We start from the raw sequence: 22,730 nt of genomic DNA, 5'->3' as shown, positions 1-22,730 counted from the left end.
AGAGAACCACAAAAGATGAGGATGGGCAGGAAGTTCTGGGCTTCTCCCTAAGCACACAGAGCCCAACAGACACTTCAGCTGTCCAGCGCTCAACTCACAGTGAAGCAGCTATTGCTTTTACTTACTATTCTCACCATTTTCTATTCTACTCCACTAGTCTGTGGAGTACGCTGATTCTCAAACAAAATTGTAAGATTTTGATACCAAGTACGGTAAGCCACACTTGGAAGGCTGAAGCCAAAAATGGCATACTCAAAGCCAGCCTGGGGTACATAGCAAAACCTTAGACTCTATCAAGAAGTAAGACAAAAATGTTCACCTTTGATTGTAGTTGATGGTGAGCCACACCCAAGTGTGTGATCAGATGTTGTGGCACCTGTGACACATCTCCCACTTAGGACAGTTGAGCACATCACCCCTAGACCCTCAGCAGACTTTCACTCTTTCCACAGAAGCTTTCTGACATGCTCCCTCACCAGGGAGTAGTTTGCATTTTATAGAATTATATTTTATATATATATATTATATTCTATTTCATAGGACTGGCTTACACAGCATACACCTGTTTGAGGAGAGTCTGAGTCACTGTGCCTCTCTGTGCCCCTCTCTTGAGCAGTATTCCACCGTGGACAGTACAGCCCTGGGGACCCAGGTTCCTAGGGCTGACACTCACACCATTCATCTTGCATCCTGAAGCATCACAAATAAAGTTGTGCCGGGCGGTGGTGGCGCACGCCTTTAATCCCAGCACTTGGGAGGCAGAGGCAGGCGGATCTCTGTGAGTTCGAGGCCAGCCTGGTCTACAAAGTGAGTTCCAGGAAAGGCGCAAAACTACAGAGAAACCCTGTCTCTAAAAAAATAAAAAAATAAAAAAATAAAGTTGTGCAGCACACAAGTAAATGAGGGTCTACAGCAGATGTGGATTCAAAGGCTGCACTGAGGAGTCCCTTTGCCTTTTCAAAGTTGTCACTTGCCCAGTATGCATAAGCCATTCCCCTCCCCCACCTCCCAGCAGTAGAAGCACACAGAATTCTAGTCTTATCAAGTAATCAAGTATGGCCAGCCTTCCTCATGTGAGCCCTTCCCATAGGCAAGAGCTCTTCCATAGTGCTTTAACACTGTGCCCCAGCTATGAGGCTGCTGGCACACCTTTCCACACATGATCACTACCAGCCATGCCTTTTTCTTGGTACTCTGTCCAAATCTTTTCTTTTGCCAATTTATTCTCTCTCTTCTCTCTCTTCTCTCTCTCCTCTCTCTCCCTCTCCCTCTCCCTCTCTCTCTCTCTCTTTCTCTCTCTCTCTCTCCCCTCTTTCTTTCTCCCTCCTCTCCTTTCTTTATTTTTCTACTCACTCTGTAGACCAGGCTGTTCTCAGACTCACAGAGATTGCCTGCCTATTTCCCAAGTGCTGGGATTAAAGGCTGCACCACCATCGCCCAGCTGATTGCATTTTTAGAGAAGATTTATTTATTTATTATATATACAGTGTTCTTCTGCACGTATGCCTGCAAGCCAGAAGAGGGCACCAGATCTCAATATAGATGGTTGTGAGCCACCATGTGGTTGCCGGGAACTGAACTCATCCTCAAACACCATGAGACACCAGGCTTCCAGGTGTGTAGCTAGCTACCACAGCATGTCCAGGGTCCTGTAAAACCTGCTGCCCACTACCTTGAGCATTGGGGGTTTGGTGAGTCCATGGTGCTACAGGGTTACCTACCAGTCAACAGCCTCCAGAACATATACCAAGGTTCTCCTTGTGTTCAGAAAAGACCCTACCTGTGGTACAAAGGATTCTCAACACACAGCACCTCTAGAAAAACAGCCCTGACTCACACACAGTACTAAACAAGAGTGTCTTCTGAGTGGACTTCCCAGCACTGCCAGGGCAAATTCTCATGATCTGTCCATGTCTGAGGACAGTGTCTAAGAAATATCTAACTTGCCAGGCCAGGTGGGTAACAAAACCCTGATACAAGCCAGCAATGCATTTCCCAGTTTCCTTTACAGATAAGTGAGACCAAGAACCTGAATTCTTGTCAACAAAATGTAAGTGGGAGCTCTTCTAGCTGCTCCTGAGCATGTCCCTCCTCTCTAGTTTGCATCCGGCCCACTGTCAAGTGAGCACTAGAGCCCCAGCTGCCATCTTGGACCACAAGGTCAAAAACTATATCCTGCAAACACACACACACACACACAGTAAAAGCTGGAGTCAGCCAGGACTGAGTTCTGATGAAGGTCTGGGACTGCCTCCCTGAACACCACAATAGAGAATAAAAGGAACTTTGGACTGTCTAAGCCTTTGTTATGGCCGGCTTCTCTCACACAAGACAGCCCTTTCTTCATGGTGCATCAGTTAGGAGCACATTCCTCTATATACAGACCAAGTGGCCACAGCTATGCAGTCAGCATGTATGTGTGTCTCATCTAGGGGTACTTACTGTCCTAGAGTAACCAGTGTCATAGCCTAGATTTCACTCTCTCTAGACCCAGGGTAAATGCAACCAGGGAGGAAGGCCACAAACAGGTTCAGCCACTGTCCTAGTTACAAGTGACAAGGACTGAATTGATGTTCTTTAGAGCTTAGCTTCTTCTTGAGAAGGTGGCTGTCCTCCAATACCTTAGCCCACTCCAAAGACACCTGCCCCAGTCAGGCTCCAGGCTCATCTCACTCAGCACCATTGCTCTACAAGACGCACAGCTTTTATTACAGTACATAAAGTGGCTAATTGTGACAAATGTGCCCCTCAATACCTCCAAGGTAAGGGAAAAAACAGCATCTTACCTCAAAGGAACACTCAACACTTCTGTCATTTTTCGTGTGTGATAATCCCTTCAGGTCTATTTTTTCAACACTCGCTGTAAAAACAAACACAAAATTATAAGGAGGCAGTAAAACTTCAGATACAAATGATTGCTGGGCATGTGACAAGTAGCTATTCCATACAAGGATGCTAGAAACAAGACCTGAGTAGCAACTGCATCAGCCTCAGCTGGTAATTGGCATCTTGGAATACTAAGTGATACTCAGATACCAACCAAATCCCAAGAAAGGGAGTGTAGGGAGCTTGAGTGGGACAGCACATTTGTGAGCCCTTATGCTGTCCTTTAAGACAGTCAAAAACTTGGTCCAATTCCTAGGAAGCTCCTGACCATGTCTCCCATGGTGAATGGTCTGCACAAGAAACAACCTATCACATTCTTTGAGGGTCTTTCCATGGACCTGTATGCCATCGCTCAGCTTTGCTGCTAGGGCAAAAATGGAGCTCTGAATGGCAAGGTCTGGGAAGAATCACAGTGGTTCCCAGACAATGTGACATGATTATGAGGTTGGGGACTGACCATGCTAAAGGAGAGTTGCTGTCATCATGGAGTTCTGAGGCTTCACTCTACTTCCTGTTCCAAACTTTTCTCCTCAGAAATGAAATGGCACCATTAAACTATAAGCACTGTTTCCAGGCAAGTCCAAACATGTGTTCACAATCAAGCTCTCTATCTGGGCACACACATGCTCCCCCAGATGACAGTGTTGCTGACTGATCCCATCCAGGGACTCAGCTGCTTCTTCCAGGCAGTTACTTTCCACAGGCATGAGATGAGAGTCACATAACCCACTGCATTAGGCAACCGGGGAAAACTACAGCTGAGGAGTACTGCTATGTTGGTGGAGCTTCCAGGATTCCAGAAAGCCACCGCCGTATCCTGCAGAGCTTTCTTCACACTCAACTCTAGTGATAGACGGTGACATACTCACTAGGCTTTACACTCCCTGCAGGGACACTCTTCTGGTCAGCAAAGCCAGAGCCTTCCAGAATGCCAGTTCTATGAGATGTTGAGGGACAACCCAGAAATTTTATAGACAAAAGATCTAGAGGAGAAAAACCCCTCAGCAATGGCAACCTGCTCTGAGGCTGCACTGGGAGGTTCCTATACCTATAGTGCTCCATGCTGGAGTCACTCACGGTGGTATTCATTTAAATGTATTAAAATGGAATAAAAATGGACTAAACTCCGGTCTGGGTATTGAACAGACACATGTGTGGGGCCACTCCTCTGGATGGTGAAGAATGGATATTTCCAGTATTCACAGGTCTTTTGTTAGTGCGGTGTGACGGACTAGCAAACAGACCAAAGCACTTCCTCCCATTTGTGAAAACAGCTTTCTTAGCACATGACTACACAATTTGCTCTATTACCACTGACAGCTGCTCTCTACCCACTATGGTGAAGCTGGACTCAAGAGCAGAAACAGACACCACATTAGGACCCCAGTCTGGATGCTGCACCACACCACAGCAGAGCATTTACCCACTACACTTAGCAGTGCCAGCTGCAGGAGAAATGGGAGCAGATCAGGAACCCCCTGGGAGAAGAGATGTGCCATCATCCTGATGGCCATCATAGCACCCCTGCCATCCAGCCACTCCTTCAGCTAGAGGCCAGCAGGAAGCAAGCCCTCAGCATAGACTCAGTGACACCATTCTAAACACCCTCCTTCTCTAAGCAACAGAATGTAGGACCAGTGCCTGCCCTGCCCAGAGAGAATCAATCTGTATCCAGTGTTCCCAGACCAAAGAGCATGAGGGCGTATGAGAAAGGAAAAAGGAAAAAACCCATTTGGACCAAGGGAAGTGACTCAGAGCTGGACAGGAAAACGGGCAGAGCAGATGAATATCATTTAGCTGTTTGCATATAAAAGCATTTTGGAACCAGGCCAAGTACTCACAGCCAGCCCACTGCCTATGATATGTTTTAAACCTTAGTACTGATCTCACTGCCTTACTGCTGCTAGCCTCAGCACCCAACTAACTGTGGGCTCTTCTTCCAAGCTCCTAATGCCAGGGCAGGGCAGTGGCTTAGCAAGTAAGGGTGCCTGCCACCAAGCCCAATGGCCTGATTCAATCCCCAGGACCCAAGTGATGAAGACGAGAACTAACCCGTGCAAGTCCTTTGACTTCTACAGATGTGCCATGTCACAGCACACACAACAAACATAAATAAATAAATAAATAAATGTAATAAAAATGTTTTAAAATACCATGTTTCAGTTTACTCTCCAACTTTGGAGTCACTAGAGGCCATGATTATAGGAACTAAATTTGCTCCGTGGCACAGCACATGCCTCGTATGTATATGGATCTGAGTTCCAGAGTTCCAGTCCCAATATCACAAAGGCAAAACAAAATTCACACAACTGAACAAAGTTGAAGGGTGTGTGGAATGTCAGAGGCCAGACATCTCCTCCAAGCAGCACCATGCACTGGGAAAGTCTCAACTCCCAGAAAACTGCTGGGTTTTCAGGACTGAGAATTATGACTCTTACACCGATGGCACCTTATACTGCAGCTGGCTGGAGCAGCGAGTGGGTCTGCCATCCTCCTCCTTTAGCCAAGAGAGTCGGAGACATTCAAACACAATGGGCACCGCAGCTTTGCAGTTGCCTTTAGGGCAGATCTTGCCAGAATCCTGCCCACCGGTCTGAACAGCTCCCAGGGCTACAGTGCAGGGCAGCTGATACCTTGGAAGCTTCATGGGCAACAGGGAACGCCTTTCTCAACCTTTCTTTCCCTCTTTTTATTTTTTTTAAATATTTATTTATTTCTATTTATTTATTTTGAGGCAGAGTCTTTCTACATAGGTCTGGCTACCCTGGAAAACTTTATTTCCTGTATTTGTTTATTTTTCATCTATGTATGAGTGCTGGGAGGGTGAACTGATTTTGCCTGGCTGTGACTGTGTGCTATCTTCCTTTACTGCTTCATTCTCTCTGACGGCCATTGCTGCTACAAGAATGGCAGACAGTAGGCTTTAACAGGGCACCAGACTGCCAGCAGTTCCTCAAAGAATTCTTCTAATACCTTACTATCAAAACAGGTGCTGGATGCAGGCCCATGGATCATACCAACCCTGGAAAACATGCTGCCCATGATCAAAACTAGGCTCACCATCTCAGAAGGCTGTGGGACAGTGGTTTGTGTAGCATGTTTTGAATTTTTTTTAAAAATTTTACATGCATTGATGTTTTGTCTACATGTGTGTCTGTGTGAGGGCATTGGATCCCTTGGAACTAGTATTACAGACAGGTATGAATCAGACCCAGGTCCTCTGGAAGAGCAGCCAATGCTCTTAACTACTGAGACATTTCTCTAGCCCAAGTATAGCCTGTTTTGATGCTCAGCTTCGAAAAAAACCTAATTAAATAATGACAGACACAGGAAAGCATTTCCAAGGGTTTTTCATGCTTAGTGATGCTGTTCAGAAATCAAGCTACATAAATACTTAGGAATTACAACTGCAATCAAGGAAGCCATTTTTGTCTCCTGCATAATACACAACCTGGCTTTCACCCCACAGAACGTCTTAACACTTTGGGGTAAAACTTACACAGAGCAAATGCAAGATCTCAAGTCCAAAACCAGTCAGTCAGGGTGAACATATGGATCCCACCCCCAGGTCATCAGTCATTGAGTCAGGATGGGAGTGAGCTGGCTGGTGGACTGGCACCTGCATGCTGAAGCAGGGCATACAGATGCACACATCCCTCTGCTCTGTGCAGTGTCTGATTCTTAACCAACTTCTGACCAAAGGATACCTACACCTCCTGCAATTACTGGTAAGGTCTGAGCACTGGCTTCCAATGCTGTTCCTTTCCTGTATCTTTTTGGGATACACTGCACCACACTTGGGAACTCTAGCAGTGTGTGGGTTCTTATGACCTCACAACTCTAAACTAAACTGTGTGATCTACAGAAATGAAGTTCACAGCAGATACTCAAGAGAATCATGTGAAGAACGGCTGACACTGTGTCACTTGGATTTTACTCAGTATTAGTGTGGACTAGCCCACAGCTGGTGCATGTCAGGGTCCAGGGGCAGGACACTGCAGCTGTTCTCAAGCACAGTGAGAGTAATGTCAGGTGAGACAAGACCAGAGCCAGGGAAAAGATAGAGGAACATAGGCCATAACCAGGATGGCGTGTGAAGGAATTCTGAGCTCTCCTACAGGTTCTGGTCAGCTTACAGCTCCGTTCAGATGGCCTGCTGGCATGAGGTTTGCTGCTCACAGCGTTGGCAGTTACCGGGTCCCTATAAGCTGCATGACTCACCTCGGCAGAGAAATCCTAGCCCAGCTTCAGGGGACTATAGCACAGCAGACCAATGCAGACAGCACTGGGGCTTGAGATGCTGCTGGGCTGTGAGCTAGGACAATGATCCTCTCTTGGAGGATAAAAACAGAGAGGCAGGGATGGAGGCAAGAGAGCCCAGAATGATGAGGATGTAAAAGACAAGTTGTCTGACAGTTCCTTTTTCTTGATTTATTTTTCAGATTTTTAATTTTATGTGTACGAATGTTTTGCCTGTATATATGTATGTACACATGTATGTACACCATGTGTGCCTGGTGCCTGTGGAGGTCAGAAGGCAGCACAGAACCTCCCAGGACTAGAGTTACAGATGGTTTTGAACCAACATGTAGGTGCTGGGATTCAAATGCTGGTCCTAAGTGGTGGTTTGAATAAGAATGCCCTCCATTGTCTGGGGTACTTGAACATTTGGTCCCCAGTTGATAGAATTATTCGGGGAGGTTTAGAATGTATAGCCTTGTTGGAAGAAGCATGTCACTGGAGGTGAACTTTAAGCAGCTTTTTTGTTTTGGTTTGTTTTTGTGTTTTTGTTTGGTTTTTCGAGACAGAGCTTCTCTTTGTAGCCCTGGCTGTCCCGGAACTAGCTCTGTAGAGCAGGCTGGCCTTGAACTCACAGAGATCCACCAGCCTCTGCCTCCCAAGTGCTGGGATTAAAGGCATGTGCCACCACCATCCAGTGGGCTTTAAGAGTTTAAAAGACTGTGCCATTTCCAGTTTTCTATCTCTGCTTTGTGCTTGTGGTTCAAAACTATGAGCTTTTAGCACGCTGCTCCACCACCACACTGCTGACCTAACATTATGAACTCTAACTCTTTGGAACCTTATATCAAAATAAACTCTTCCTTCTGTGAGTTGCCTTGGTCATTGTGTTTTACCATAGCAACATAAAGTAACTAAGGGGGCTGGAGAGATGGCTCTGCAGTTATGAATACTTGCTCCTTTTTCAGAGAACCTGGATTCAGTTCCCAGCACCCATATGGCAACTCACAACAGTCTGTAACTTCAGTTCCAGGGGGGATCTGATGCCCTCTTATAATCTCTGTGGACACCAGACACCACATGGTACACATATATTCATGCTAGCAAACACTCGTAAATAAAAACAAAAGCAAGAACTGGGACCAGCCAGGTGGTGGTAGCACACACCTTTAATCCCAGCACTCAGCAGACAGAGGCAGGCAGATCTCTGAGTTCAAGACCAGCCTGGTCTACAGAGTGAGTTCCAGGACAGTGAGGAATACACAGAGAAATCCGGTCTTGAAAAGCAAAACAAACAAACAGCAACAAAAAGAAAAAAAAAAAAAAGAAAGGAAAAGAAAGACTGGGACCATCTCTAGAAATTCGGGTTCACTGTAAGATATTTTTCCTTCCCAGAATTCCTATCCCTTAGAGTAGGGTTAGGTTTGGATGGGTCTGCTCACCTTCCTGCGTCCTGACTTAGAAAGGTGTAATTACTTCTTTTTCTTTCAGATGGCCAAGGCCTAACTATGGCTTCAACTTCCTAACTAAGCTTTAGTTCCCATGCTCTTTTCCTAAAGTGCCCTCTGTGTGGCTGTGCGCTGCTATGGAGTTGCCCTCTGTGTGGCTGTGCGCTGCTATGGAGTTGCCCTCCACACTAGCTTATCGTCTCTGTTCTCCTCCAGGGAGCTGTGAGATTTACAGCTTGCCTGCCCAGGGTTTTCCTTTCAGGTTTTAGAAAACTGTCTTCAAGCTTCCATTTGTGTCCCTTCTTAAATTATTCTATTAGTGAGACCAAGAGCACTAAGAGCGGCCCCAAGTTCCCCGGTATCATGGTACAGTGGCTCTGCTGGAGTCCCGGGTTCCAGCCCTCTTACTGAGGTATCTGTTTTCTATCTCACTGTCACTGCTAATAGTCTTCCTTTGCAAACCTGCTTTCCTACCTTTTAACTCTGTGCTCAGTGGAGAAAACAAACCATTTATGCACCCCTAATTACCATCGGTACCAGAACAACCAATCTGCTGGGTGTGGGAGCCAAACCTGAATCCCAGCATTAGGGAGGAAGGGACAGGGGCATTACAAGTCCAGGGCCCTCATCAGCTATGCAGCTGAGTTTGAAGCCAGCCTGGGCTATGTGAGATCCCACCACCACAACAAAGCAATATAAAAACCACCACAAAAAAAAAGACATACATTATCTGATGTAAGAACATCCAGTGGACAACAGGCTGGGAATAAAAAGAGGGACTGAATTTACAGAGCAAAGAAAAGTGTCTTGTCTAAAGAGGAGGGAGTGAGGGTGAAAACCGTATACATGGCTTACAGGACCTGACATGGTGAGGGCACAGCACACACAGCCTCTGGAGTGCCAGCTGGAAAGGAGGAGGAGGAGGAGGAGGAATGAGTCCGTATCAGCTGGAAATCCTCCAGACTTGGTACAAGCAAAAGAGCTACAAGAAAAACCACATGTAGGGACATTGTAGTCAAACGAATCCCAACCAAAGAAAACTATAAAAACAACCAAAGAAAAACAGCACTGGCATAAAAACAGCCAATCGCCGCACACTGCAGAAGACTCTCCTGTCTTAAAGGAGGCCGGCAGACAGACCGCCTCTGGCAAAGCTAAAGAGCAAATCCAACTCAGCCAAGCATTCCATGATCAGCAAGAATGAAGTCACAGGGAACCACATCTTCAGACTAACGAAAACGGGCAGAGTCTTCATCCACAGAGCTGCACAAAATGAAGTGGGAGCACCACTTTCAGGAAGAAAAAGGGCAGGCAGGGGGTAAACACACAGAGCATTCAAAGACTATTCTTCTCTCCCTGTCTCAAAATATATGCAAAAACTCTAAGGTTCTATCACGGGGGCACAAGGAGCACAACCAACACCTAAGCTGTGGTACATGTGGCACCTCTACACAGGGCACGTGGAAACCATGCCAACACTGTAAATACCCTCATTCACAGCACCTGCCACTTCCAGAGGTGTAAACACTGTTACCAAGGGACATCTGCAAGTTCAGTATTGACTCTGAAGAGTCAGTATGTACACATACACAGTTTCAAGATTCTTAGATTTTTTTTGCTTTTTAAAATTTACTTAATTTGGGCTGGAGAGATGGCTCAGAGGTTAAGAGCACTGGTTGCTCTTTCAGAGGTCCTAAGTTCAATTCCCAGCAACCACATGGTGGCTCACAACCATCTATAATAGGCTATTCTGCCCTCTTCTAGCGTGCAGCTATACATGCAGAGCACTCATACATAAAATATAAATAAAAACTGTTTTTAAAATGTACTTAATTTTATGTGCATGAATGTTTTGCCTGCATGTATGGATATGTAGCACATGTGTGCCTGATGCCCAAAGTGGTTAGAAGAGAGCAATGGATTGATTCCCTGGAACCGGAGTTAGGATGCTTTGAGTCATCATTTGGAATCAAGCCTGGGTCCTCCTAAAGAACAGCCTGTGCTCTATACTGCTGAGCTATCTCTCTAGCCCAGATCCTTACATTTTATCAAGATATTAGCTCAAAGTAGAGTCTGAAAAGTGAAAGGTGCACACTACACTTCCTCCGACTCACCCACTGCCTATAGAAACTGTGAGAGCAATGTCCCTCACTCCCAAATCCCAGCCTCATTTTCTTTAGGGAAAGTGAGGAAGCAGTCACTTGCATAGTTTTATATGTCCTGGGGTTCAAAGGAGAACTGCTGAGGAAGGCTGTGAGTAGACTGCTTAGAAATGTCCTAACACGCCGGGCGGTGGTGGCGCATGCCTTTAATCCCAGCACTCGGGAGGCAGAGCCAGGCGGATCTTTGTGAGTTCGAGGCCAGCCTGGTCTAGAGAGCGAGATCCAGGAAAGGCGCAAAGCTGCACAGAGAAACCCTGTCTCGAAAAACCTAAAAAAAAAAAAAAAGAAATGTCCTAACACAATTTGTGCAAGGCCCAAGGGTTGATTTCCAGCACTGCAAAAGAGTAACAATGACAATAATAAATTAAAACCACAAAGTACAATAATAAGTACAGTAAAATAAAACTGTGTGTTCCGGGGGGTAGACACTCACTGCAAAACTCTGAACTCTGCTGTCTGTCCTCACAATGAGGCCCAAATGCAGAACCAGGAATGTCCCATGCACTTAGGCTTCTTATTGTTGCTACACTGTGATACCCATGAATCTCAGGAGAGGTAACACACTGTTGTGGTTTCAGGAGTTAGTTTTTAATCTTCAATTACTGTCTTGTTAAAATTCATGCACAGATTTTGAGTTTCTTTTTTATTAAAAGTCCAAGAATGATCTGGGCATGGAGGTGCACGCCTTTAATCCCAGCACTCGGGAGGCAAAGGCAGGTGGATCTCTGTGAGTTTGAGGCCAGCCTGGTCTACAACAAGAGTTCCAGGTCAGCCAGGGCTACACAGAGAAACCCTGTCACGGAAAACAAAAAAATAAATAAGAAAAGCCCAAGACTTTTGAGGTTCAGGCTCTCCCCACTTCCCCCGAGACAGGGTTCTCTGTGTAGCCCTGGATGCCTTGAAACTCTCGTTGTAGACCAGGCTGGCCTCAAACTCACAGAGATCCACCTGCCTCTGCCTCCCAAGTGCTGGGACTAAAGGTGTACACCATTACTGCCAGGCTCAAGGTTCAGTCTTTAAGCTGCTCTTCATCATGATAACATTATACAACAAAGTCATAAGCCTCAGTAGCACAGAACCAAAACACTGCTCAGGCTGAAATATTCCATTTTGTCTGATGGTGTAAAGTTGCTACAGACATAAATTCTTTCAAGTCTATCATTTTTAAGAGTGCAAAGAACCTTAGTTCAGAGATATTTCATATCTGCAGTTTAATCAAGGTGACAGAACCAGCCCTCCTTCACTGTTTTGCCAGAGACAGACTCCAATTCTAGCTGTGAAGGCACAAACCTCCCACACTGAGCATCACTGGGGGGTGTTTCCTCTTATACTCCTGACCCTTTGGCACCAGTAACAACTGGCACAGGGACTGGGACCTGAGACAAGTTATCTTTTGTACAATGGTCCCCAACCATGGCAGGGAAGGAGGGAGGACAACCATTCACCAGGCCTGTGGACTTCCTACACCAAACCAAGACCTCTGCTCCTACACAGAAAGGTAAAAAACAGCACCAGGAGAAAGTGCACTTTGGCACCAACACCTTCACTCTCCTAACACTCTCTTCATCCCCACAACACAGGTTTGTGCCTCAGGAGCTCACCTATGACTTCAATTTCATCTGCAAAGTGGGGTGTATTACTCCTGGGAATAAGGGATTCAGTTCCATGATCCCAGGTCACTGAGAGCTCTGTGAGAGAGTGGGAGTACAGATGCTTTAGGAATGCTGCCCAAAGCCTGATCACTCTGTAAGTTCCATCATATTGCTGTAAGACTTCTAAGACAACAGAGAAAATTGAATAGAACTTCAGACTACAGTGACCACAGACCAATGTCTGGCACAGAGGAAGGGACCATGAGAAAGGTACTGAAAATTCAGCTAGCTTGCCTGCCTATGCTGGACAGAAGAAACTCCTGGTGTTGGCTGGTGATGAGTGGCGGGATGCTGGACTGGCTAAAAGTGGGCAGCATGGTCTTACAGGACAGTCTCCCTGGTGTGCTCCACCACAGCCAGTGCCACAGCTGCTCAGCCTTCATCCTCCTCAGCACTAAAGCACACAATCAGAGAACAGCAGACAACAGCCATGTTTTTCAATTATACCCAGAGGCTGGAGAGGTTTCTCAGCGGTTAGAGCACTGGCTGCTCTTCCAGAAAACCTGGGTTCAGTTCCTAGCACCCATGCTCACAACTGTCTCTAACTCCAGTTCCAGGGAACTGATACCTTCATCTGGCCTCCAGAGACACGACACAGACATGGCACAAACATACATGCAGGCAAAATACCCAGACACATAAAACATAAATCTTTGAGAAAAAAAAAAAAAGAAAGGAAAGGAAAAAGAAATGATACCCCACAACCCAGGGTCTTGGTTATGTCTCAAGAAAAAGCACTATGGCATAAGGCGGATGCCCTGCTTGGTCTGGAGGGTGCTACAGAAAGGAATCAGCCCTCACAAGAGGCCCTGCTCTCAGCTGACTCTCTCCAGTAGGCAGCCTTGCTCTCCAGGTGCTAATTCCAATCTGGTGGGACAGTCAACAGAGGGACAGAGTCTCCTGCATCACATGCATTGTGATCTTGTAGCTAACGCCAGGTGGAGAACAGGTTTCCCAGGATTGTTGTCGCCCACTGCTCTCCACTGTGCCATGGTCTTAAGACACAGATGTGGCACAGTGGCAAAGAAGCAGACCACCTAGAGGGGCAACCTAGCAGAGCAGACAGCACTCCACGTAGAGTAAGCATAGGCCTTTAAAGCAACAGCATGGAATGCACCTGTGAGAGAAAAAGCTGATGCTTGAGACACAAGAGATAGAGAAGGGCAGAAGGACCAGCTCAAGTTACAGAAGGCACAGACACAACTGTGAGTAGCCAAGCAAAGCAACTCATTAGTAGGGATAGGCAGCCTCCCAGGAGCCTCAAGGCACATGAGCAGCCAGGACAGACATCCCTGCCTAACTCTGCTAAGACCTGGTCCCACCAATAACCTCATCCAGTTTCAAATTTTGTGCCTGCCCAGGTGCTTCCTGAGTCAATCTGGCAGGAAGTCAGGAGGGCCAGGGTCTGTGATGAGAGGTTTCATCAGCTGCAGATCCATACTGAGCAAACCCACACTCCAATTACATTTTTTAAAATTGCACTTGTTCAGTGGCATGAGCAGTGTGGAACTTCACTGAGGCTGGTGGCACTGAGGGAGTGAAGACAGGAGTACCTGTCACCACACCAGCATGGAGTAAGTCTCAGGAGCCCATTTAGTTGGGAAAGAAGTGTTCTACAGCCCAGCTGCTTTAGATTCTAGGCTTTGTTCTGTTGTGAGGAGCAGAGGATATTTAAACCTTCCTTTTTTCTCCCTTAATAAACACCAGTATTTGATGTTTTTTGTTTTTGTTTTTTTGAGACAAGGTTTCTCTATGTAGCTTTGGAGCCTTTCCCGGAACTCATGCTGTAGCCCAGGCTGGCCTCGAACTCACAGAAATCCGACTGGCTCTGCCTTCCAAGTGTTGGGATTAAAGGCATGCACCACCACTGCCCGGCTAGCATTTGATGTTTATATTGCTGAAATGTGGTGGTGAGTTCCTTGGGAGAGTCAGAAAGACAACAGCACCCTCTGAGCATGCCTGATTGAAGGGACTCTGGTCAGCTCGAGTGTGGCAAACATTGGCTCTGTCAGGTCTTGCCTTTCTCCCTGATTCCCTCTGCCTTGCTAAAAATCATTAGATTACATCCCAAAAGCTAGCTCCTGAAGTCCATTGCCTTATTTGGCCACTTCTTCCTCCTGAGGCTGACTACCAAGGTCCAGCTGTCAAAGTGTTGAAGTCCAGCAATCAAAAGTCCCCTTTGGCTCACCTAATTAACATGCCCAATTAAAATTAAACACAGGGTTCCCCCTTGTACCTTTATAAACCACCATTTTCCTATATGCCACATCTGTCTCCTCTCTGTCCAGAGGCAGTCCTTTGTCCCCTCCAGGACCAATAGCCCTACCCCCTCTCCCTTGTTCCCTTCCCCTTCTCTCTCATCCTTTATCTCCTGTCTTTGTCTTTTATTCCCTGTCCTCTGTCCCTCTGGAGCAAATAAATCTCCTCTGTGCTGAGAAAACTTGGTCTTGGGGTCCTGAGCTGATACTTTTCCTTTCAATAATGACACTATGTCCCAACAGTCCACAGCTCTGTCCTGTGGATGCCTTCTCCCTGCACCTGGAATCTCCCACTAATGTCCAGCATAACTCACCCACCTTTGCCATGTTTTCCCAAAGGCCTCTTGGGCAGGGACTCCTCCGTGGAATGTGCTGATGTATGCAATGCATTCTCCAGACTGTTGCTGATGCTGCTGACAGGGGTCTCAGTTCTGGGCGCCATCTGAGGAGACAGAATATCATTCTCTTACTTTTTTTCTGCATGAGTGTCTCTTGTTGAAAGTTAATACACACAAACGTGGCTTTGAGTTTTCCTACCATAACACAACATCAGTTTTAGCCATGGTGGCATGTATCATATGCCTTCATCTGAGGCAAAACCCTGTTTTTACATCTTTAAATTAAATGCTTTCCTATAATGAATTCTGCAGAGCTCTGGAAGCCACAGAAAAACAGAGCACAGCACATCTGGCCAGGTAACAATTCCAACAATACATAAGAGACTCCTTCGGCAATTCCTCTTCTAGGGATTGTTGTGTAACACCTTCCTCCAAGATTGAAGCATTCCACCCTGAAGGGAAGCTCCTTGAGCAGGAAGGTAAACAACTCAAGATAGCTTCCGGAAGTGCCTGAAACTGACCAGATTCACTAGGCCCTTCCCTGCCAGAATGAACAATAAAAGCAGAGTCCATTCAGATGGAAGGTAGTGGGCAACACCAGCTGAGCTGCAAAGTTAACTCTCAGAGGGGAACAAGAAGACTCTGAGACCAGGACAGCTGAACAGCTGCCTGGATGAAGTAGAAACCAGCCAGAGCCGCCTGCAAGAGGTTTAGACCACTGAGGCATCTGGAATGGGCACTCTCCAACCTGTTGAGCTGCCTGCAGGTGTGCAGTGTGCTCCTGGTTCCCAACATTGTGAGCTGTCACCCATGCTGGGGTGGGCCTTGGTGATACAGTTGTCTTGGAGACATTTGTGCCCTTATAAGTAACCCCTCACTATATTCATGCAAGTAACCCCAATAAAACTCACTGGTTCACCAAATACATACTTTGGTCTGTCCTGGGATCCCCATCTAGGGTGAGATGTGTGTTGCATCTCCCCAAGAAAAGTTTTGTCACACAAAAGGATTCACCACATTAAATTTTTACACAGGAAGACCTGACACTGAAAACTTCATTATCTAGAGGCAGGGACCTGCTGATATAAGCCAGGGGACACCACAGCTAGACCGTGACACAGCCAGCCTCTGCTGTTGCTGGGTGTAAGGAGAAGGTTCTTATTATGTACACACACAGAACTGGGCCCACAGCCCTGGACAGCTGATTGGTCTTTGGGGAGGGGGTAGACTGCAGTATTCTCCATTTCCCCCTATAACAGTATTGGAAAAATTTACAGTCCAAATAAACTAGATATAAAATAAAAAAAACAGCAGTGCTTTCACTTCCGTCTTACTTAAGATTTCAAATATTAGCCGGGTGTGGTGGTGCACGGCTTTAATCCCAGCAGTCAGGAGGCAGATCTCTGAGAGTTCGAGGCCAGCCTGCTCTACAAAGCGAGATCTAGGACAGAAGTTGAGTAACTAGCAATCACTCTTGGTCCAGCCTTTAACTTGAGCAGTGAGCACTTGCGACATGCTTGCTCCTGATATCCTAGCCCTGTGCCCATGGCTTCCCATTGTTACCTGCCTGGTGGTGGCAGGTATCACTGGCTGTTCAGAGGCCAGACCCAGAGCCTGAGGCTCTGAGGTAGACAGGCAGTTGAATGAAGGCACAGACCACCACCAGTTTGTCAGAGTCACTCAGTAGAAGCCTGGTCAAACTGGGGTCAAGAAGGCTTACCTCTGACTTGGTGTGGTGGTGTACACCTTTAATTTCAGTACTTGGGAGGCAGAGGACGGTGGATCTCTTCGAGTTACAGGCCAGCTTGGCCTACACAGTGATTTCCAGGCCATCCAGTGCTACACAGAAAGACCCCAACTCAACAACACTAAAAGGCTTATTCTGCACCCCAGTATCCAGTAGAGCACAACAGATGCCTACAACAGTGTGCCACCAGCCAGTCTCTATGAACTTGAACAGAACTCAAGGAAACAAATCCTAGTCATTCATTCACTTTAGAAATACAATTCAGGGCTGGAGAGATGGCTCAGAGGTTAAGAGCACTGACTGTTCTTCCAGAGGTCCTGAATTCAATTCCCAGCAACCACATGGTGGCTCACAACCATCTATAATGAGATCTGACACCCTCTTCTGTATACTAAATAAATAAATCTTTAAAAAAAAAAAAAAGAAATACAATTCATTGTGGCTAACATTACCAAGAAGTTGTCAAGAAAGTTAAATTTTGGGGGCTGGAGAGATGGCTCAGAGGTTAAGAGCACTGACTACTCTTCCAGAGATCCTGAGCTCAATTCCCGGCAACCACATGGTGGTATACAACCATCTGTAACGAGATATGGTGCCCTCTTCTGGCCTGCAGTCATACATGCTGTATACATAATAAATAAATAAATCTAAAAAAAAAAAAAAAAGTTAAATTTGGGTCTTGAGGTGTTGGTAGAGTGCTTGCCGAGCATCCATGAATCCCTAGGTCTGATCCCCAGGCATGATGTTTCCCACCTGTAAACCTAGCACCCATGAGGTAGAAGCTGAAGGATCAAAAGTTCAGGGTTTCCCTTGGCTATACAGCAAGTTCAATGCTAACCTGGGCTACATGAAATTCTGTCTCAGGAAGGAAGGAAGGAAGGAAGGGAGGGAGGGAGGGAGGGAGGGAGGGAGGAAGGGAGGTCAATAAAGAGGGTTGGGTAAAACGGCTCAGTGGATAAAAACATTTGACTACTAGCCTGAGTTCAATCCCTGAAAACAAGGTAAAAAGAGAGGACAACTGACTCCACAGGGTTGTCTTCTGACTTCCACATGCATAGTGGCATGGAGACATGTACCCCTGTCATGCACACACAAGTAATAATAACAATAAAATATAATTATAAAAGACATAAAAGAATGTTAAATTATAAACCTGGCATTTTATATCTGCCTATAATCCCTGCACTTGGAAGTCAAAACAGGAGGATCCTGAGTTCCAAACTAACTGGACTACATCGCAAGCTGCCTTCAGTGTAGCAGGTTTTTTCATCATTCAATAGTTGAACATTAAGAACAAAAAATACCCATATCGGGAGACAAGATTCTCACCCAACTCTGTGAGCAGCTCAGATACAACCTCTCAGTATATGGCTACCAGCCACCAGCAGCCTGTCCCAGTTGTTTGACTCATACAGCTCCTGACTCTACATCCTGGTTCCAAGAGGCCATGGTGGTTCTGACTAGTCACAGGAAACCAGCATCCCCTATCACCAGAGGACCACTAAGCAAAACCCACTCCCCCACTCCAGCCTCCATGTGAAGGCAGTGAAGGGTGTGCTGACAACAGGTCTCACTAGGGTACCCTACACATCCAGGCCGGAGTCCTGCAGGGGCTTATCCTTGTGTGGTACCAGCTGCTGAGACCCAGGCTGAGGGAAGGACTACTTCACAAAGAATCAGCTTGCCCAGCTGCTGACTTCAGTAAGTGACAACAACAGGAAGCACTTCCTATGTCCATGTAGACATAGCCCAGAGCTGAGGGCTGCTGTCCTTAGGCCAGTGGCCAGGTCTAGGACAGGGCAAAGCTGTGAGCTGCCTGATGAAAACACACGCAGGGAAAAAAATGCCTTAAGAAGTGCTGGCCCAAGGCCAAATGTGTCTGCCTGTCTATCGGTCTGGTCTTCCTCCTCCTGCGTCCTCCTCTAGTCTCTTGCTCCGCTGTTTACATTGAATGCTGCCTTCAACTGCAATTCCCAGAAATGCTGTTTTAGGTTATTTTTGGTTAGGTTAATTTGTCCACATGACCCGCAATTCAACTCAGATATTCTGACTCACTTTCAGCCGAGCTGCAGTGGGCCTGATGTTCACATGTTGCCCTCCCATCCTGTGCAAGGCCTGTAGACTAAGCCAAGGCACTCCCTTCCCCAGCTCTTCCTGTTAGTCCAAATCCTCTCTGAGCAAAGCACCTTACTTTATTTCCAAGGAAAGGTCACAGGTTCTACTGTCCAACTAACTGTCCTTTTATCATCGTGGCCAACATTTCCAAGACCATCAGGACCTGTGGCACAGTCCACAGGGACCCAGATGGGCACCCCCATCTCATTTACCTGGCCCAGTGGACACAAAGTCCCTTCTATCAGACCTTGGCTCTGTGCTCCTTGTCCATATGGCTCCCTCAGTACCGCTCATCTTTATACAACTGCATTGCCAGCATTCAGCGAGGCATGGTTTTGTTTTGCTTTTTGTTGTTTGTTTCTTCTCCTGTGGGGCTGTTCTGTTCATGGAGGGATCCTCCACATGTACAAAAATGTTGTTGTCAAGGGTTAGGAAAAGGGCTAAGCAAAGGAGATTAGATTTAAGGTTCTTGTTTAAAAAAAAGAAAAGAAGGCCGGGCAGTGGTGGCGCACGCCTTTAATCCCAGCACTCGGGAGGCAGAGCCAGGCGGATCTCTGCGAGTTCGAGGCCAGCCTGGTCTCCAAAGCGAGTTCCAGGAAAGGCGCAAAGCTACACAGAGAAACCCTGTCTCGAAAAACCAAAAAAAAAAAAAAAAAAAAAAAAAAAAAAGAAAAGAAAAAAGAAAAGAAAAAGACAATTACCAGTTTTAAATACTTTACATTGGATTGGATTGTTTTATATTGTATACAAATTATATATATTGAAATGGATATTGTTAGAAAATGCTATATGTATATTTCTAATTGTACTTATACCGTTCATTTAACAATGTAATGCAATTTTCTGACAATGTAATGCAATTTTCTGATCTTTGAATGTTATTATTACCAACTATTAGGATATAAAGAAATGAAAGTTAATAGACATTATAATAGAACTTGTAGTCATATTAGGTATGTTTTAAAAATTGAGCAGATATATTTTAGATAGACAGGTCATCTTCAAACCCTTCAGAGATCTACAGAATATGGAATTTAAAATGTTTTAATAACTTAGAAAATTTTTCTTTTTTGTTTTTTAGAAGCACTAGGCATCTGTAAGACATCTGTAAAACATTCAGCTACAGCACCAAGTTCCAATGGCCCCAGTGGCACTGAATTCCAGGTGACGCTCTGTATTCCCATCTTGCCTGGCTGTCATCACTAGGGTCTCAGCAGCTCTGCTCAGGCACCAATAAGTTGTGATGTTCAGCTCTTGTGGAAGCCCAGGACGTACTCCTCTTTCCTGGGGCCCCAGAAGAGCTCATTTGAGTTCTAGTGATGCTGCTTGCTCCGAAGTGCCTTGCTGGAGTAAAGTTTAGACTACTGGCCCCAAGCAGCATACCCCTGGCTCTTGAGGTATACCTGCTAGGTACATAGAGATGAACTGGTACATCCAGACCTAATGGGCAAAGACCTGTGGGTCCAGCCTGGAAGCACAGGCATGTAATCTCAGATAACCAGGAGACTAGGACAAGAGGATAGAAGGTTCAGGGCCAGTCCAAGCTAGAGACCAAATTCAAGTTCAGCCTGGATGACTTAGTAACGGCTTGTCTTAAAAAGTGAAAAGAGGGCAGAGTGTCCTCAGCTCACTCAGAGTCTCACCTGGAACATGCAAAGCCCTAGAACTGGATCCCCAGGACCATGTAAAACAAAACAAGAGCTTCCAAATCATGGTATATGTGTATTCTGACTTGGGTCCAAGGTGGATCTTGAGATTCTGCATTCCTGACTATCAGGACATTTCAAAATAAAGGATTACACCTGGGTCAGACCAAAGGCTAGGTAGCTCCCACAAAAAGGGACATGAGCATCAGAATCCCAATGCATGTGGATAATCAAACCAGATGGACTTGGATTCCTTCCAGGGAAGTAAGTCATGGGAGTCATGTGGCTTGATAGCTGATGTTGGTCCTATCATGATGGCTAATAACTGTTCCTCAGACATAGACAAATTTTAAAAGGTTTTCCTCAGACTGTAATAACCCATGAAAAAGCTCACATTTACAGGCTTCTTTAAAGCTACGTGTAAATTCACTTTAATATGCATACATCAGGGACACAATCTTTAGAAATTTAATATTTAAACATCAATTCCATTTTCAAAGAGGACATGCTCACATGCAATCACATTTCTGGAAGCAGAGCTTGCTAAATACAGTCTGCAACAGACAAGCCAACCAGGGGAAGCCTGGGCCTCCCATAGCTCAGTGCCATTGCTCCAACAGGGAATGGTAGTGAGCTACTGGAGGAGGTACACACACCAGCCCACACAACAGACCAAGTTATCCCCCACATTACAAATCAAATTGGAGCACAACTCCCAACACTTTGTCTAGGGCCATATGCCCAGCTGGGAAGAAAAGAGTGAGGCACTGCAGCCAGTGAAATCAAAGGGACCAGTGGGCATGGTGGCATACACCTATGGTCCCAGCACTCATGGAGGTGGAGACAGGAGAATCACAAGTTCCAGGTCAGCCTGGGCTACATAATAAGACACTGTCTCAAAATAACCAGGAGGGAGGGAAGGAAGAAACGAAGGTGAACAAGAGTATGGGCAGATAACATGGGCACACGGTGTGCAGACGGCAGCACAGGCCTTGCTCACTGATGAGATTTCATCTTGTTCTGTTTCAGCCTCTTTCACTGCAACGAGGAAATAATAGCAAGTAGCTCACAGGGCTTTAATGGTAATTAGAATGCATTTATTAAGCTTACCAAGCTGGAAGACAGATACTAGACACTGTTACTGCTAAGGCTGTGGCACACACAGTGGGGCTGCTAAGGAACCTCAATGGACTAAAGTACTGCCACGGACAGCACAGTAAAAAACATGACCACACAGGAGGGTCGGTCACAAGCCACGGGTCCTACAGAGCCTCCCTACCCTCCTGGATGTCCCCTAGGCATTGGGCGGAATTCCAAACAGTTACCCAACATCCACATCCCTATGTTAGAATACAGGGGGTCTCTCCTCCTTCAAAAGGGCCCTTCTTAATATGTCCATCACGACAGGCCATCACTCCATCTAAAATTAATAATGACAGCTTGAGAAGTCATTTCATCACCTGAATTTCAGTGAAACAAAGTCATCACAGCAAGACAGCAGCAGTCTCAGCCTTGGCTGTCAAGTATTGACTGGTGCCACTGCTGGACAGCCAGTATGCAGGACACAGCTAACTGTGACACCTCTGCACCTTCCGACCTTCTAAAGCTACCTAGAGGAGTCAACAGATTCCTAAGCTATACACCAGCAATAGAGCCAAGGACTTGTGTGTAGGAAGATACAACTCGCCTTCACAAGATGAAAATTAATGATGACATCACCACACATCAAATTCACAGGTGACACAAAACCACAGTCATCTGACTGCAGACCAGGAGTCCTTTAAACAGAAGCAGAGGAAACAAAAGGTATGGGGAATGTTCACAGGTATGTGAAAAAAGGAAAATGTGTCTACAAGCAGACAATCACTGGAAAGAGACAGGAAAAAAAAAAAAGCCTCGAAAGAGCTCACAGCACTTATATTAGGTGACTTATTTATTTAGAAAGGTTTAAATACACTTTATTGTTATGGGGGAGAACGGGACTCCATCAAGCAGAGCCAATAAACGTGGTCTCAGTTGTCACCATGGAGATATCAATATGTCATGATTGCAGAACAGGTAACTAGAATTGAACCATGATCCTAGGGAAAGCCTGTCATGACTGCTGGAGACATGATCAGGAAGAGTTGGCAAGGATGGTCTGTCTGGTCACAGGATGTTGGGAGGACACCCCCCTTTCTCTCCTGCTTCTTATAGTTCTCCAGATGTGACAGGACCTAGCCCACAGACAGAAGGGAAC

At 46.1% G+C, this 22,730-nt stretch overlaps 1 protein-coding gene across 2 annotated transcripts in view; it reads right to left on the bottom strand.

Annotated features, from left to right (window-relative positions):
- Zcchc14 (zinc finger CCHC-type containing 14) overlaps positions 1–22,730 on the bottom strand; it is a 53,684-nt gene that overhangs the window by 14,192 nt on the left and 16,762 nt on the right. For both annotated transcript variants that reach the window (XM_052726881.1, XM_052726882.1), the window contains exons 2-3: positions 14,964–15,087; positions 2,787–2,860 (exon numbers count right to left, since the gene is read on the bottom strand). In XM_052726881.1, the coding sequence (XP_052582841.1) occupies positions 2,787–2,860; positions 14,964–15,087 (198 nt within the window). The remainder of the gene's footprint in view (positions 1–2,786; positions 2,861–14,963; positions 15,088–22,730) is intronic.

Source organism: Peromyscus californicus, unplaced genomic scaffold, assembly GCF_007827085.1.
Source record: "Peromyscus californicus insignis strain IS unplaced genomic scaffold, ASM782708v3 Scaffold_8__1_contigs__length_139910024, whole genome shotgun sequence".
Lineage (NCBI taxonomy): Eukaryota > Metazoa > Chordata > Mammalia > Rodentia > Cricetidae > Peromyscus > Peromyscus californicus.
Note: the sequence above shows the minus strand (reverse complement) of the source record. Positions and strands in the feature narration are given on the sequence as shown.